Source organism: Octopus bimaculoides, chromosome 16, assembly GCF_046866305.1.
Source record: "Octopus bimaculoides isolate indiv1 chromosome 16, ASM4686630v1, whole genome shotgun sequence".
NCBI lineage: Eukaryota > Metazoa > Mollusca > Cephalopoda > Octopoda > Octopodidae > Octopus > Octopus bimaculoides.
In genome coordinates this window covers 29319436-29338401 of record NC_142943.1, presented here as the reverse complement: position 1 = coordinate 29338401, position 18966 = coordinate 29319436, and the positions used below count along the sequence as shown (strand labels likewise).

Genomic DNA, 18966 nt, shown 5'->3' with positions numbered 1-18966 from the left:
TCCCTGTTGCTGAGGTTTTTTTTTTCTGGTACCTTCGATACTGGCTCTTTGGTTCACTGACTGACAAATTTCGCTTCAGCCTCACTTTAACTTCAATCGTTACTGTTCTCACTAACAGTTTACGTTTTCAATCGCTAACAACTTCACATTTACTGATGTAAGTAATTTCATAATTTACTAACCAGGATTAGGGTTAGTCACAAGTGGCTATGTGAAAGAACAATTCTGGCACCAAGGAATGATTCTGTAGACAAACTGAATTTAAATTTGTTAACTCAGCTTCCAGGACCTGAATGTTCATACAGATCAATTAACTTTGTCCCTGATCAAGGACAGGCAACGCATTACCCAGTGGAGTTCCTCAATTCACTTCAGCCACCAGGATTTCCACCACACATTCTGATCGTGAAAATAGGTGCTCCCATAATGCTATTAAGAAACCTTGATGCACCCAGACTCTGCAATAGAACAAGGTTGGTTGTTAAAACAGCCATGCCCCATGTGTTGGAAGCAACAATAATTACAGGCAGCATGATGGGTGAGAATGTCTTCATTCCAAGGATACCTCTCATTTCAAATGATCTCCCCTTTCAGTTCAAGAGGCTGCAGTTTCCGGTCAAACTTACCTTTGCAATGTCTATCAACAAAGCACAAGTTCAATCTCTAAAGGTGGTGGGACTTAACCTCCTTCAACCTTGCTTCTCAGATGGTTAGCTGTATGTTGGATGTTCTAGAGTTGGAGATGAAAATAACCTCTACATTCTCAGTGATAAACATGGCAAGACAGAAAACATAGTATATGAAGAAGCACTTACATGAATAGTATGTACATGTCATATACAAAAGTGTAAAACCATTGAGTGTTAAAGTAAGTATTACTATTACACTTTCACTTTTCGACTGACATGCGTCAATGTATATCTGTGTATATAACAGTGAAACAATAACGTGGTATATTCGCTGTGTGAATTATCGTAAAAGTTTCCAAGTACCAATAAGCAACAATTTCATTCCCGGGCAACGCCGGGTGGCTCTGCTAGTTACTAATATTCGTTTATATTATAGTCACAAGGGCCTAAAATTTTGGACGAGGGGTCCAGTAGATTACATCAATATACAAAGCTCAAACAATACTTATTTTATCGACTTCGAAAGGTTGAAAGGCAAAGTCGACCTCAGCGGAACGTGCAAACGATTCTGCCAGTTCGTCGCGTTGATGCCATCACAAATATTAATTTCGTTCGAGTTGGCATAGGGGCTAATTTTATTAAGGGAGAAACAATATTGAATTGAATTGGTTCTCTCATATTAACAACTGATGCTAAAACCCATCTGCCGTTTTAAAATTAAGGTTAAATTGGGTGAAGTTCGAACTTAGAACACTGAGACAAAACAAGATTAAATAATGTAAAACAATTGAAACCAACTGCCTTTGGTTACTCCGTCTCAGCATCATATTTGTTCATTAACATTATACTGTCAATCTTTCCATATCTGTTTTCCCCTCATTAGCAGCAACCTCTCTCCAACACATTATCATCATCGTCATCGGCATTAAAGAGGCACCCGGTTTAGATGGGAACGGAAGCGGTCACGTGCAACCACTAAACAGTCGACGACAGAGAAAGAGAAAGAAATAGAGAATTACTATATTAGTGAGCGAGAGAGAGAGAGAGAGAGAGTAGTGAGTGAGTAAAAAGTAGATTGGGAGAGAGAGAGAGAGAGAGAGAGAGAGGATAGTGAGTGAAGAGAGAAAGGGAAGATAACAAGCGAGTGAATGAAAAGAGAGAAAGGAGTTAGTGGATTGGAGAGAGGGAAAGAGAAGGATAAGATAGTAAATGAGTAAAAAAAAGAGACATAGAGAATGTAATGAATGAATGGAAGAGAGAGAGAGAAGTTAGTATGTGAAAAAATGAGACAGAAAAATATGAGTGAGTGAAAAAGACAGAAGTTAGTGAATAAATAAGAGAGAGAGAGAGAGAGAGAGAGAAGGTAGTGAGTGAGATTGAGTAGCAGACCAGGGCAAGCGGGTCTGTTAATTTCTTCACACGATCAGTGGCGCTTTCTGCTTTTACCAGAACCATTTTCTCCCCGTTGCTGATAGGTTTGTAACTACAGCATACGTACACACACTCCGGGAAGATGAATTGCCAAAGAAATGTCATTGTGAGTTGATCTCTGTTATATTATTTAAACAACAGATAGAAACAAATATTTTCCGATTCTCATACGTGCATTATTATTATTTGTTTTACCAATGCCACTCTAAGAAATCGTCTGCTCTTGCTTGTCCATCTGTTAAAAATAACTTGTGCAACCTATTTGCTTGTTTATTGCACCCGTGCTCGTTCAAAGAAATAGACATAGATATATAAACACGCATGCATACACACACATAACTACACATGCACACACACAACCGCATACACATTTTTGTACACCTGCTTACATGCATAACATACATATGTACATGTATAATATATTATATTATTTTGTTTTCGTTGCATTTTGCGCAGATATTTACTAAATTCATTTATTTTGACGTTTCCCTCGAAAGAAAAAAAAATAGTTTCAATATATAAACATAAATATCGAAAGAAACAAGTGTCCGTATATTTTGCACACAACATCTTCCATTCCCTAAATTCTACATTTATTATTATTATGTCATTGTATTTCTATAAACCTAGGAAACCTATTTATCTCCCACGACTCGTTGCCGTTCGTTCACCATTTGTCAGTTTTAGGGTGTTATTTCAGCTGCAATACTGCGACTACTATCTTAGCCGTCTTCTTTCCCCCTCTATCATCTTTATTTATATCTCTCTTATGCACATCTCTTTCTCCATATCCCTATTTATTTGCCTCTTATTCCCCAAACATTTCTTGGTCTCCCTGTCTTGTTTTCCATAATCTTTCTCCCTCACCCTCCGGTTTGTTTATGTCTCCTCTCTTTCTATTTCCCTCTCTCCATCCATTCTAGTATCTCTCTCTCTCTCTCTCTCTCTCTCTCTCTCTCTCTCTCTCTCTCTCTCTCTCTCTACATTTCCTTCTGCTTTTCTCTTCTCGTTATTTTTCTGGCTTCTTTAATCTAATTCCCTTCTTTCTCTCTTAATCATCTCATTCTGCTCTTCTTTTTATAAATATATTTTTTGCCTTTCACTTATCGTCTCTCTTTTTGCTTTGCTGTTTATTTTCTTCATTCATCTATCGATCTCTTTCCACGTTCTTTTTATTTTTATTTTCGTCTCTTCCTCTCAGTCTCCCTTATTTGTTATCAACAATCTGTCCCCTCTCTATCACCACATCCTTTCTCTCCTCTAATATCCATCCCCTTATCTGTGTCAGCTCTAGTTAATTAACCCTTTCTCTTTCACCTTGCATTATCATCCCCCTCGTTTCTCTCTCTCACTACTCTTCTACGAGGATCGCTAATTAACCCAACTACTTTTCATTCACACGAAATTAATCCATCCACTATATTTCGTTATTGCATATTGCCTTTTTATTCCAAAGGTTGTCGCTACCCTCCAACCTACATATAAGTGTAGGAAAGAACCATGTTAAATGGATAGAGTGGACATTATTGATATGTACATATTTTGGGAGCAACCCCGATCACTACTATTTACGATCACCACTTTATTATTATTATAGATCTTACTGTCTGCCTACAAGTCTTGTCTGCTACTTGTCTGACTTTCATTAGTACTAATCTTCTTCTTCTTCTTCTCTCTCTCTCTCTCTTGACTATTGTGGCGGCCACCGTCGCCGTCTTTTCTCTTATTGTCTACTGCATTTCCTTAACTTCTCTCTATCCGTCTATCTCTGTTCCAATATTTATTTATTTATTGCCTCTCTGTCAGTCTAACTTACTAATTAGCAGCATGTCTGATTCTATCACCCACAACAGTGACCGTCTCTTCCTATCCCCACCCTATATTCTTAAGCGTATTTGCATGCACATACACACACACACACACACACACACATCTGCCTCTGTGTGTGTGTGTATGTGTGTATATCAAAAGTACATATGTTGAGCGCACATACACACTGTGTTGTATACATACAAATGTATGTTTTTGTAAACCCCTATCCACCCCCAACAACCACTTAGATCTAGGAATATGTAATATAAATGACGGCGTATAATATTATTTTTGTTATTATTCTTAAGTAGTATTTAATGTTCACAAATTAGAACGGTGAAAATGTTAGCTTATACATCGCACTGTTTACGTAGACAAAAATGTATTAATTATAATGACTGTACTGTTAGTGTTTGGTATATCCTCTCTTTGTCTGTATCTGTTTATGTTTGTCTGTCTGTCTGTGTTTACGCTAAAATACTGTGAGCTCAGTAAAATAATAATTTCGTTAATCATTGAATTTCACGGAATATTACCCATTAAAATTTCCGGATATTTTGATATTTGGTGGTGAGGTAATAATTAGCTTTACAATCATAATAAATATAATAAAGAGATGATTGACAGTTAACATATTACTAATAGCATACAGAATGTGATTTTATGCTAATATGTACATATGAATAAAGTGTGTACACACATATCTATCTATCTATCTATCTATCTATATATATATATATATATATATATATATATATATATATATATATATATATATATATATAAGGAAAATGTTCTCTATGTGGCCTGTGTGTTTTCAGTACTCTGGTTATTATTATTTTTTTTGTCTACGTTTTGTTTGCAACGTCCTGTACCCAGATATGCACCTATATATACAGGTAGATGTAGGTATACACATACTTGTACGTATATATGCATATACTCATTTATTATATATATTTATATATATATATATATATATATATATATATATATATATATATATATATATATATATATATACACAGTGTGTGTGTACATACATTTATATGTATATACAAATAAGCCTGTAAGTACATAGGTATTTACGATTAGTATAAATGTATATGTTTATATGCACGCATGTATACATGTATATAGACACACACACACACACACACACACACACACACACACATATATATATATATATATGTCTATATCTCGATGAAAACTGTTTCTTAATAAGTAGGTTCCATTCCTTGACAGGATTCCAATTTCTGTACTTAAATACAGGTTAAGTTCTCAATTTTTTTTTCTTTCTTGGTGACTCTAAATTATGGGCTGTAAAAAAAAAAAAAAAGAAATGAAACAGGTGATTTGTTTTTCTTTTAATTTAAGTCAACTGGTGCCATAATCTTGACAAGTCTTCTTATCCGTACAATCTACGGAATCTCTCCAGGTATGACAGAATGACCTGACTAGACGACACCCCTTCCTCCTCCTCCTTTCCATTCTCCTCCCACTCCTCCCACAATTTGGCGTTTTCAGAAATAGACGGAAACCAGACCATTTTTGTTGTTGATCTTAAACGATTTCATGTAGAAACAACCTTACACATATAAAATGCAAATCACCCAAAATTTTGATCTTCATTGATTTTCTCATTAGGCTTTTAAATCTCATTCGTATTTTTGTGTGTGTATTCACGTCCTAATTTTTAATTTGTGTGTATGCGCTATTAAATTTTTCATTCATAATTACATTGAAGAAGAAAACCTATTTTTAAAATGGCATTATAATATTCAAACGCTACTTTATACTTAAGTGACGTCTCCACTCTTTCTCGCCCCCACAACTCTCTCTGTTTTTATAGGTGACATAATTTTTGGTGTGGAATTCCCTCTTTGAATTAGCTTGCAGAGGTTTTTTTTATTTTGTGGTGACTGACTCATTATAAAAATACTGTTTTTTTTACTGTGAGACCATTTTACTTTTCCTCTTGCTACTTAACTTCTCATACAGTCTTCCTAAATGGTAATTCGTCATTTTATTTACAAAAACTCTTTAAAAATCCTACACGTAACTTGCATATCATCAGTTTTTTACCCTTTCCTTTTCATTTCACATTATATATATATATACATATATCAGGAATATATATATATATATATATATATATATATATATATATATTGTTTGATGATGTAATTTCACAATGTTGCTTTTTTCTTTACTCTTAACGAATGTTTTTGTTATTAGAATATAAATATTAACTTGTGTCAACGGTAAAGTAAATAAATCTATTATCGTAGGTATATTCGGTGACTGCTTAGAAATGAAGCGAAACCTTTTGTAATTAATAGAACAATAACATATTTGTTGTCACATTCCTGATAATAGGCATTTTGTTCACTTTAGGTTTAACTTTAGCTGCAGTTACAGCAGCTGTTTGGACGATAACATCTTTAATAAGGTCAAAATCCTGCTGGGATCAGCTTTGACTTTCATCCCTCTGGGGTCGACTGAGGTCATGGTATTGACTAACTACCCCTCCCCTCAAATTTGCTGGTCTTACATCTAATTCTATCACTATTCAATAGGTGTGAGCCCCTCCATGTGTGTGTGTGTGTTACCTCTACTTTTCCCTTATTTTATTTTCAGCTTGTATAATTTGTTATGTAAACAGTTCCGTCACAGTTTTGTTTTGTTTCTATCAATTTATTGTTTAAATTTATTAACATTATTATAATCTTTGGACATTAAAAAAAGTTGCCTTCTTTAAATTCAGCTGATTGCAAATGGTACCGAAATCCTAAACACGAACTTATTCTCCTCATGTTTATTGAGAAAACTACGGAAATGTTCATTTGTTTTTTGCAGGTTTTATTAATGAAATGATTTTCAGTTATACAGTATTGCTTTGGTTGATTGCATTTTCAATAGTACCTAATTGGCATTGAATTGATTGGATCAGAAAAAGTTATTTAATATCTTGAATGTAGGACAGTTAGCACACAGTGCCAAACAAGATAGGAAATCCCTGACTTCATTCACACACACACTATAAATTTTCAAAAGTGAAATGGTTTTGTATCTTATTTTCAGTGGTTTTCCTATGTAATTTATTTAGCTAAAATAATCTCATTACTACGACTCCCCCCACCACCACATGCCTTGCTAGAATGTAATGTTAGTGTGTCTGAACAATAGAGTACATATGATTTGAGAGAAAAATTGAGTTTTAGGGCAATCGGCTATAACATATACAAGGGAGAATGGTTGCGCTGTTCTAGACATTTGCATATAAAGGATGATAGGTAAAGAAGTACCAAGTTGTCAAAATGAAAAGAGCTTGTGAGAAAAGGAAGACTTGGGAAGAAGTAATGAAATCTGATCTCAAAATGTTGAGCCTCACCAAGGTGACAGAAGGATGGCAAGTGGCAAATTGTTGTTGGAGCAAGACCCTTGCAACCCATGCAAGCATGGAAAAACATATGATGATGGCCAATGTTTCTATTTCTTTACTGATCTATCCCAATGCATAGAAATATGCATGGGTGCATCCCATTCCCAGAAAGGCCCATTTTCTTGTGGGTCGTGTGGGTTTCAAGCTTTTGGATAAGGGGTCATGAGAGCAAAAAAGATGGGAATCACTGATCTAAGTAGTAACTGCTAATATGATTTCATAGGGCCTTATTTCCCAGAAACTGGCTTTCTGGCATCAGTGCTGTCTGGCTTTGAGTACTTCTTCAAAAGCAAACTCTTCAAAAGTATCTGATATTCTTTTCTACTCTAGGCACAAGGGCTGAAATTTTGGGGGAGAGGGCCAGTCAATTAGATCAACCCCAGTATGTAACTGGTACTTAAGTTATCAACCCCGAAAGGATGAAAGGCAAAGTTGACTTTGGCAGAATTTGAACTTAGAATGTAACGACAGAAGAAATACTGCTAAGCATTTCGCCCAGCGTGTTAACGTTTCTGCCAGCTTACCGCCTTCAAAAGTACCTGAGATTGAGAACCATCTTATTAAGCTGCCTGCCTATGTGCTCCATTTATTTCCTCACTCCTCTATGGTTAGGTTGGCCCATTGTAACATGTGTTTTCATATTATGAAAATCATTATTTAGTATCATTTGCTTCTGCAGTTTAATTATTTTAAAGCAATGGCCCACTGGTTAGGGCAACAGACTCACGGCCATAGGATCATGGTCTCGATTCCCAGACCGGGCATTGTGAGTGTTTATTGAGTGAAAACACCTGAAGCTCCATGACACTCTGGCAGGGGGGTGGTGTGTGATGAACCCTGCTGTACTCTTTCACCACAACTTTCTCTCACTCTTTCTTCCTGTTTCTGTTGTACCTGTATTTCAAAGGGCCAGCTTTGTCACAATGTGTGTCACACTGAATCTCCCCCAGAACTACTTTAAGGGTACACATGTCTGGAGTGCTCAGCCACTTGCACGTTAATTTCGCAAGCAGTCTGTTCCATTGATCGGATCAACTGGAATCCTTGTTGTCGTAACTGACAGAGTGCTAAGGAAAAAAAAAATTATAATTGCAGTCTTTGTTGGTCTGAGACTTTCAAAACCATTATTATAGTTATTCCAATTTTAAATGTCTGAATTTGATGTTTTGCAACAGTTGGTAGTTCTAGATTCTTCATGAAATTGATTGTATTATCAACTATTTTAATGCTGTCTTATCAGGAGATAATTGTTATCATAAATTAATTCATTTAAAATATTCAGAATGTTCTAGAGTTATAGCAGAGCAGATTGAGGGATGGGAAATAGTTTCCTAAAGGGTGCACAATTTAGTAATATCAGGTTACCTGATGAGTGGTGGCTTTTTCTAATTGTGTACATTCAATAAAACTACGCTCATTAAAACCAATATTTTAGTTATGCTAGGCTAGCCAAGACTAAAGTGCTATGAGACACCAACAATATCATGTAACTGGTCTTGTGCATAGTGTAGGAAAGGAATCAGACAGGAACTTCATAGTGTAATCATTGTGAGCGATAAGTACTCGGAATAACAATATTTGTAAATTATTACACAGACAATGAAACAAACTGAAGATGCAATAAATTCCCTGGAGTAAAAGAAGCTGCCAAATGAGTCACAAATGATGACCTTGGATTGCTTGAATAGCTGAAGAGAAGTAAAGTGTTGGTACCTAACTTATATAATTAGAGATGGAGTTTTATATAACGCTAGTATATTTATTTTGGTACCTGTGTTATATTATGAATGTTAGTATGGTTATTTTGGTGAGAACAAAACGTTTCAGTCTCTAAATAAGGAACAGAAGCGTGCAAAAAGGATTGATGGCTGTGAAATCATCATCATCATCGTTTAACGTCCGCTTTACATGCTAGCATGGGTTGGACGATTTGACTGAGAACTGGTGAAACCAGATGGCTGCACCAGGCTCCAATCTGATCTGGCAGAGTTTCTACAGCTGGATGCCCTTCCTAACGCCAACCACTCTGAGAGTGTAGTGGGTGCTTTTACGTGCCACCGGCATGAGAGCCAGTCTGGCGGTACTGGCAACGGCCACGCTCATGTACAGCAAGTATAGAGCATGATGTATACTGTGAAATATGGGCAGATAAGTAGGGTGTGTGAATGATGTCTCTAACAAAAAAAGGGATAGGCAATAGAGTACGTACAATGGTGTATCATCATCATCATTTAACGTCCGTTTTCCATGCTGGCATGGGTTGGATGGTTCAACTGGGATTTGGCAAGCCAGGAGGCTGCACCAGGCCCCAATCTGATCTGGCAGTGTTTCTACAGCTGGATGCCCTTCCTAACACCAACCACTCTGAGAGTATAGTAGGTGCTTTTACATGCCACCAGAGAATGAGTGATGGTATGCAGTGAAGTTTATGGGCAATGGCTGCAGTTCTCCAACATTTAGAAAAGGATGTTTAATTCTGTGGTTCTCAACCATTTTTTTTCACCAATGGACCCTTTTGTTTCCTATCTGATCCCTCTTTGCCATCCAATGATTAAAAAACTCCTATGGCATTTTTATAATTAAAAATTAGGAAATCTATGGCAAATTTCCTTTTTTTCTTTATTCTTTTATTTGTTTAGGTCATTCAAACAAGCATAAATGTATGTAGTTAAGAAGTTTATATCACAACAACATGGTTCTAGGTTCAAGCCCTCTGTGCTGTAGTGTACCACAGATTTGAGACAACCAAAACCTTGAGTGAAATAGGGTTGATGGGAACTGAAACAAGCTTACTTGATTTATCGCATGCATAGGACACAGCTGTAGCTGTGTGGTTGAGAAGTCAGTTTCCCAACCACATGGTTCTGAGTTCAGTCCCATTGCATGGTACCTTGAGAAAGTGTCTTTGTGAATAGATTCAGTTGATGGATGTTGTGTGTGTGAATGTTTATGTTTGTGTCTCCTTGCCTTGGCATTGCATTATAGATGTAAACGAGTGTCACCATCATACAAGCAGTGTTGGTCATTTCCAGTATTCTTCTGTGAAAACATGTCTGGCCATGGGGCAAATAAAACCTTACTTGGAAACAGGTGAGGATTGGCAACAGGAAGAGCATTCAGTTGTAGGAAATCTACCTCAGTAAACTCCATCTGACCCATTCAAGTGTGGAAAAGTAGACATTAAAGTGATGATAATGATAACAGCAGATGGGAGTAATTTCAACAGGTTCCAGATTATGTATATAGTATACACATGCCTATAATATACACATGTCTATAACATACACATGTATATAATATATCCATGTATATACAGGCACTAATTAGAAAGCTATTGATAGGTCCATTTGAAGAGGACATCATCTGTATTGAAATTCTGGATGCATCCATCTTTCTCTTTCTACGTATGTATATGTGTGAATGAGGGAGAGAAAGACAGGGCATATTTATGTCTGTACAGCAGCAAAAGTTAGAAGAATTGGAATGCAAACTGGTATTTGATCTCTCCTTGGTTATATTTCTTTACACCAACACTGGTGCTGATGCCACATAAAAAGCACTGGTGCTGGTGCCACATAAAAGCACTGGTGATGGTGCCACATAAAAAGCACTGGTGCTGGTGCCACATAAAAAGCACTGGTGATGGTGCCACATAAAAGCGCTAGGGATGGTGCCACATAAAAGCGCTGGTGATGGTGCCACATAAAAAGCATCCAGTGAACTCTGTAAAGTGGTTGGCAATAGGAAGGGCATCCAACTGTAGAAACCATGCCAAAACACAGTGGAATCTGGTGCTGCTCCCAGCCTTGCCAATTCCTGTCAAACCAACCAACCCATGCCAGCATGGAAAACAGATTATTAAATGATGAGGATGATGATGATGACTAAAATTGGCTTGTCAATAAAACAAGTACCAGAAAGATTACTGGGGTTGACAGTGATTAAAAAATGCCTTGAAAGTGTTGTTCCAGCATGACCGGAGCCAAGTGTCTGAAACCTATAAAATGAGTATACATAGATTATAAATTATAACTGGGAATAGGCTGTAAGCTGACTGCTGAATGTGATCAGACTCATTTTACATGACGATAGGTGGTAGGCTATAAATTAGAAGGGTTTTGTGAGCTGAGTCCATAAGTTGGTTTTAGTTCCTAATTGAAACCAATTCACTTCATTTATAATGTCAATAAATGCCCCCATGAATGTCATAAATGTTATTCACTCATTCTTCATTGTGCGCAATGAGAAAGAAATCAATATTACGACACAATAGCAGTAAGTTGGATTTCTAAATTGTATAACATAATCTGGTTAAGATTGAGAACCAGACAACTTATTGTTGTTTTAAAAAAAAATTTGATTCTCCTGAGTTAATGTATAAGATGTCTAACAGTAGATGTCAATATAACCTAAACAACACAACAGAAAAAATGTGGGTTTTTTTTTTCATTTAGATAAAAACTTCCCCGTCGGAAAAGGTATGATGACATAGCTTGTATAAGTGTGTTTAGCTAAAAGCTTAGACATCAAAAAAGCCGAGACACTGTTCTTGAACACAACTTTTTATTGATCTTAACAGAGGTTCCACGTAAAGTGTTACGTAGATACTTAACTCTTTAGCATTCAGATTACGCTGTCAAAATGTCTTTTATTTATTTCAGTCATTAGACTGCAGCCATGCTGGAATGCTGCCTTGAAGAAATTTTAGTCAAATAAAATCAACACCAGTGCTTATTTTCTAAGCTTGGTATTTACGCTATTGGTCTCTTTTGCTGAACCGCTAAGTTACAAGTACATAAATACACCAGCATCAGTTGACATAAATACACTCACCCTCGTATAATTAAATCATCAGCGTTTTAATGTCTACTCTTGGAAATAAATGACACTGCTTGTAGGACAGTGAAACTCATTTACAACTCGTATTTGTAAATTGAGCAAGGATTTTGAAACAAGTCAGTGAAAGAAGCTAAAATAGAAGAGAATTTTATGAAACAGCCCAAAAGTAATTTAAATGCTGCATTTTATTGGAATACAGCCCAGACTTGTCTTTTGTGTTATTTTTTCAGATTTTGATTTCTCATTTGGGTTTTAAATTTATGTAATTTACCAATATTTCTTTTTATTGATTATATTATTTTAATACACACATGCATATCTGTTAAAGCTCATTTTAATTCATTTACTTACGAATAAAATTGATTTTTGTTTAGATATGCAAAGGTCGTGCTCCGCGTACTTCAAAGTTACAAAAACCGAGACCATTGAAAAGAGGTAAGTATTGAACATCAAAATATTTCCAGTGTTTCAATGCAATTGCAAAAGTATTGAATTCTGTTAACTCGAGCTGCTAACCTTTATAATCGTCTGCCTTGCAGAGAGTGCAGGCTGGCCTAGATGAAACAGCTGAATTTTACTTGGTCATGTACAAAAGGGGTGCTGAAAAGTTCTTGGCTTCTATTCTTTAGCATTTAAACTGGCCAGATATCATCATCATCATCATTGTCATTTAACGTCCGCTTTCCATGCTGGCATGGGTTGGATGGTCCTCAGTGAAACCGTCCAACCCATGCCAGCATGGAAAGCAGGTGTTGAATGACAATGATGATCGACCTGTTTTATGTTCAGGCCACTGGCACGTAAAAAGCCAGCCCCCTTGCCCCAACTGGCTCCTGTGCTGATGGCATGTAAAGAGCAGCATCCGAACATAGTTGATGCCAGTGCCCCTCACTCCCGACTGGCTCCTGTGCCAGTGGCACATAAAAAGCACCCACTACACTCGAAGTGGTTGGTGTTAGGAAGGGCATCCAACTGTAGAAACCTTGCCGGATCAGACTGGAGCCTGATGCAGCCTCCTGGCTTGCCAGTCTCTAATCAAACTGTCCAACCCATGCCAGCATGGAAAACGGACGTTAAACGATGATGATGATGATTGTGAATGTTTATTGAGCGAAAACACCTAAAGCTCCACAAGGCTCCGGCAGGGGCTGGTTGTGAACCCTGCTGTACACTTTCACCACAACTTTCTCTCACTCTTTCTTCCTGTTTCTGCTGTACCTGTATTTCAAAGGGCCAGCCATGTCACACTCTGTGTCACGCTGAATCTCCCTGAGAACTATGTTGAGGGTACACATGACTGTGGAGTGCTCAGCCACTTGCACGTTAATAAATGAGTTGCGACGTCACAGGTGCCAAGCTGTATTGGCCTTTGCCTTTCCCCTTGGATAACATCGGTGGCGGGGAGAGGAGAGGCTGGTATGCATGGGTGACTGCTGGTCTTCCATAAACAACCTTGCCCAGACTTGTGCCTCAGAGGGTAACTTTCTAGGTGCAATCCCATGGTCATTCATGACTGAAGGGGGGTCACAACATACAACTGCCTTGGGTTTGTACCCAGGACATTCTTAACTAATTCTCTGTTGCAGGAAAAAGTGATGTGCAAGAGGAGATATGTAATCCATTAGCATTTAAACTTGCCATATCCAGCCCAAATGTTCTGTTTTATATTCAAACCAGCCAAATCTGACCTCTTATACTTGTCATTCTACAACTAGAAAATCACATCATTGATATCTCAAAGCTATGATATGAGCCATGATTAATACTGTTCTATATTTTAGAGATGAGGAATTATGTAAATTATAATAATAATAATGATTATTATTATTATTATTATTATTTATTCAAGTTACTGCATGGGATTGAATCCGGAATCTTTGGGTTAGTAGTCCGCATTCTTAACCACTATGCTATATGCCTGTGGGCAATTATAGGTTGGGTTCAAAATTCCACCAGGACACCTGATGAAGGCTGGAGCGTACATCAGCCAAAACATTGTGATGACAACAAACAAGGTAGGGACACCTATCCACCCAATGTAAATAAAGCCATGATTAGTTCAAAACAAGGTGAATAGAAAAACATTATGTTTGACAGAGTAATCTGAATGTTAATTTCACCTGTGAAATTCCATTGGCACCAGAGAGAAACAAGCATCAAGTGATTCTGTAGATTACAAAGTTTTACGAAAGGATATTTCCAGTCCCTATCTAAAATACACAATAGGTTCTACAAATATGTTGATAGAACCTTCAACTTATCCTCCACACCACGCTAGTTTTTAGTTCCATCCTTCCTGTATTCTGCATACTTAAACCAGTGGAGTTGACTGTGCTTTTTGCCCTTACAAAGACCTGTTTCTATAGAATATTGGAAATGAATGCTATTCATTTACAACAATCACACGGTGGACAAGGAGACACAAACACTCAAACACAACATATCTGCAAAATCTCTCTCTCTCTCTCTCTCTCTCTCTCTCTCTCTCTCTCTCTCTCTCTCTCTCTCTCCCTCTCTCTCTCCCTCTCTCTCTCTCTCTCTCTCTTAAGGTTATAGTGGGAGGCACATTCCAAGGTACCGCACATTGGATTGAACCCAAAAATATGTGGTTGAGAAGCAGACTTCTTAACCACTCAGCTACACATTCTTATATATTCAACATAGCTGATTATTATTATTATTGTTGTTGCTGTTACTAGCGAGTTGGCAGAAATGTTAGCATGCTGAGCAAAATGCTTAGTCGCATTTCATCCATGTTTACGTTCTGAGTTCAAATTCTGTTGAGGTTGACTTTGCCTTTCATCCTTTTGGGGTCAATATAATAAGTACCAATTGATCATTTGGGTCAAGTTAACCACCTTACCTACTCCCCAAAATTTGAAGCCATCACTATTGCTATTATTATTATTATTATTGTTGTTGTTGTTATGGTGATCTTGCAGAATTGTTAGTAGACCAAGCAAAATGCTTTAGCAGCATTTCCTCTGTTAGACTCTTGAGTTTCAATTCCACCAAAGTCAACTTTGCCCTTCATCCTTTTGGGGCAGATAAAATGAGTACCAGTCATGCACTGGAGTTGGTTTAATTGACTTACCTCCTCCCCCAAAATCTCAGGCTTGTGCCTATAGTAGAAAAAAATTATTATTATTATTGTCGTCGTTGTTATCACTTACTAATCTAGTGGACATGACAATATTAGGTTTCCAATGAACAGGTACCAATTCCCAGTTGCAACCCCGAATTCATTTACTGTTAATATTCTTGAGAAAGTTTGCATTTATCTTTAATGCTTATCATCTTCCTTTATGAACTTGTGGTCTTGTGCATCTTGAGAAACTTTTCTCACCTGTTCTTATTGAGGAATTTTAATTACATTCTTCTTCTTCTGTTTGATTTTCTTTTTCATTTTTGGTGTGAGTGAATAGTGTTAACACCATGTTGATTTAATCTCTTAATATTCAATTTACTCTGCCAAAAGTAATGCTTATTTATTCACATTGTTTTGAATTAATCACATGCCGTCTTGTAGAGTTGAGATTCCAATGATGTGATTGTTTATTGTAGGTTAGGTGTGATTGGCCACATCTGGCTGGTTTGATTATAAAACAGATAGACTATTTGGGCCAAATGTGACTGGTTTAATCCTTTAGCATCTAAAGTGGTCAAATAGCCTACCTGTTTTCTATTCAAACGAATGAGATCTTGCCTCTCACACCTGCCCTACAATGTCATCCTAAAAATAAACAATCACATTATCAAACTTCAAAGCTACAAAGGCAATGCATGAATAATTGACAACAATATGAATTTCACTGAGTAAATTGGATGCTAAAGGGTTAAAGTTACTGAATATCATAAATGATCCAAGAGGATTATTCTATGCAGGTCAAAAGCATTTGTTTCTTTTCCCAATTATATTGAAAGTGTTGGATTTATTATTGCATTTAAAATAGAAAAGAATTGTAGTTCGCTTGAAGTGTCATAGTACAGAAACAGAATAATAAATGAAATGGGGAAATCTAACAATGCAGAGATGAAAGTTGAAAAACTTATGTTTCGGATGCAAAAGCTCATCTTCAGAAAAATACAGTCAAACAAATATGTGTTACATAGATCCTGCTTTTTGGATAGCCAGATGGGCAGTGGACCTGTTTTAGTTAGATGCTTGTACTGTGTTCTTCTTCTGATGATGATGATGGATCTTTGCACCTGAAATATGTAAAAGTTCTTCAACTTCCATTTCTGCGTTGTTAGAAGCTTTCCTCATTTCATTTATAATTCTACATTTAAAATATTTAACACTTATTTCTTGGTTTTTCATTTACATGTATATTTTTCACTTCTCACTGTTCAACACTTACTTGATATTTAGTTATTTTACAACTGAATGTAAAACTTATACTGATGCAAACGTCATCTAATGTTCTTGATTTTAGAAACCTTAAATGGTACACAAAACGGGAATATTTTCTGTGGTGGATTCTACCTCCTAAGCCCTACTGGTAATTAGCTGAACCTTATCTATAAAAAGCTTCTTAGCTTATTATAGATTGCTTCATATTATTTCTGTGTGTCGTTATAAATTTCTTTATTTTCAATTGGTTATTTTCATTTGGTTGCTTTGTTGCATTTAAAATTTCATTTGAGCATTGATTTTTTTCTAAGGCTGTTTTTGCATATATTAATTTTCATTTAAAAATTGAGTTCATTAGTTAGTATTATTCATTTCTGTAATTTATAAAATAGCATCTAACATCTTCAAACCTAGCCTTGCATCTTTTCTGTGTTTTGTGGAAGTTTTTCATCGTGTGTGTGTGTGTGTGTGTGCCTTTGGGTCCATGTTTGTCCGCCACCCACTACTTGATAACCAGTGTTGATGTGTTTACATCCCAATGACCTAGCAATTCAGCAAAAAGAACTGATTGAATAAGTACCAAGTTTTAAAAAGAAAAATATATACTGGGGCAATTCGATCGACTAAAAATTCTTCAAGGCGGTGCCCCAGCATGGCCACAGTCCAGTGACTGACTGAAAGAAGTAAAACAATCATGTTCTAAACAAGCTTCTATCACAGAACATTTCAAAAGAACTTCATGGCTTTAGTTTTGATGTAAGACCGATATTTTTTGAAATCTTCCCTCTGAAAGTTTTCTCTCCTAGAATACAGTAAAGATATGAGTCTATGTTTGAAGACAGCAATAACTTTGGACAAGAGTATGGCAGAATTACCTAATTCTTACATATTGTGAAACCCTGATAGTTTTCTTTTAAACGCAGATGGATTTAAGAAATTATTACTGTCTTCGCTTGTTGCTGCTTCACGAAAGTCCTTTTGCAAATATTCACTTTGCATTGGTTTTTGTCAGTTTTTTATTCTGTACAAAATAAATTTATATTAACAACTTAGGAAGATCTAGACTTTACAAAAATCTTTGGCAGCAGTTAAAAATGGTAAGGGTAAGTTTACTCAAAGAAGTTATCAATGCTCAACAGCTTAATGTGTGTTGTCAGCAAATTAATTAGTTAAAAACAAAGCATCTGGCAACTGGCCTAGTTGGACTTTCATTTCTAATCAAATAATATTCAATAAGAGATATCTTAGATGACATTTTTAAAAAAGTATTTTGATATTTTAGTTGTGTAAATTGAGATTATGCTGGCTTTGTTCCATGCTTAAAATAGGAAAATGCATAGCTGGATATATTTCTCTTCCATTCATAAGAATTTCAAATTGATTTTTTTCTTCTTTTTATTTAAAAGAATAACATTTCTAGTTAATAGAAATTTTAATTTTTTGCTTTTCTATTGAAATTTGAAGTTTAGATTCATTCAACTGTTATTGAAAAAAAAAAAAAAAATTATTGTTTCAAAATTAGAAAAACAGAAAGAAAATGGAAAACTTGATTCTGTTCGTTTGTTTTTTTTTTCTTTTATTGTAATAATTTTGAATATTAAACTCTACTGGGTGGTATGTTATGTTAGTAAATCCAAAATAACTTATGACTTCCTTATAGAGAGATATTTTTCCATAAACCTTTTCACTGTTTAGTTATCATTTGGTAAGGAATAAAACAATGTTTTTTCTTAGAACAGTTTCAAATAAAAATAATAAAAGAATAAAAACCATTTTCCAACTTTGATTTGTGATTTTCCCCAATCATTTAAATATAAATCATTTCTGGATTTTATTTTCTTTCAAAAGTCTTGAAATCATGTTCAGAAAACATTTTGTTATGGAAATATTTTTGTAATTGATTCTAAGTTTTGTTTTCTTTCTTTTAAATAGATTAACTTCTAAATTAGATAATCTAGTGTTTTTGCAGATAAGGTATTGATTTTCATCAATATTAGCTTTCTTTAATTTACAGTAAAAACAAGATTGCACCTGATATAATATTTTAATTTAGTCAAGATATTGGAATAGATATTATTACACCGACTGTATTTATTAATTTGATATTTTTTGTTTTCTTGCATTGTTAATATCTGAGATTATATAATGTTTTTGGAAACCAGCTATTTCAAACATTTCTTTTCCTGTTTATGATACAATCTCTAAAACAAAACAACCCCCTACCACCCCAAAAAACCAAATAATTTATTCCAAAGATTTACCATCATTTTTTTTTTTTTAAGTTATGAATTTTTTATCTACCTAGACTTATATAATTATGGATATCTATTTCTGTTGTAGTTTAAAATGTCAAGAATTAAGGAAATACGAATTATTTTATTAGCTAGATCAATGTTTTCTAAAGTGTGTTCACTTAAAAAAATTCTGCTTTATAACAAAATTTGTATCCATCA

At 35.6% G+C, this 18966-nt stretch overlaps 1 protein-coding gene across 4 annotated transcripts in view; it reads left to right on the top strand.

Annotated features, from left to right (window-relative positions):
- Window positions 1-1547: 1547 nt before the first annotated feature.
- LOC106872906 (uncharacterized) overlaps window positions 1548-18966 on the top strand; it is a 35185-nt gene continuing 17766 nt past the window's right edge. The window contains exons 1-3 of one of the 4 annotated variants that reach the window (XM_089364300.1): window positions 1548-2166; window positions 12534-12594; window positions 16596-16661. In XM_089364300.1, the coding sequence (XP_089220426.1) occupies window positions 2143-2166; window positions 12534-12594; window positions 16596-16661 (151 nt within the window). In that variant the 5' untranslated portion in view covers window positions 1548-2142. Of the gene's footprint in view, window positions 2167-5723; window positions 5889-12533; window positions 12595-16595; window positions 16662-18966 lie in introns of those variants that run through there. The other 3 variants (XM_089364301.1, XM_089364302.1, XM_089364303.1) reach the window with 3 other exon arrangements.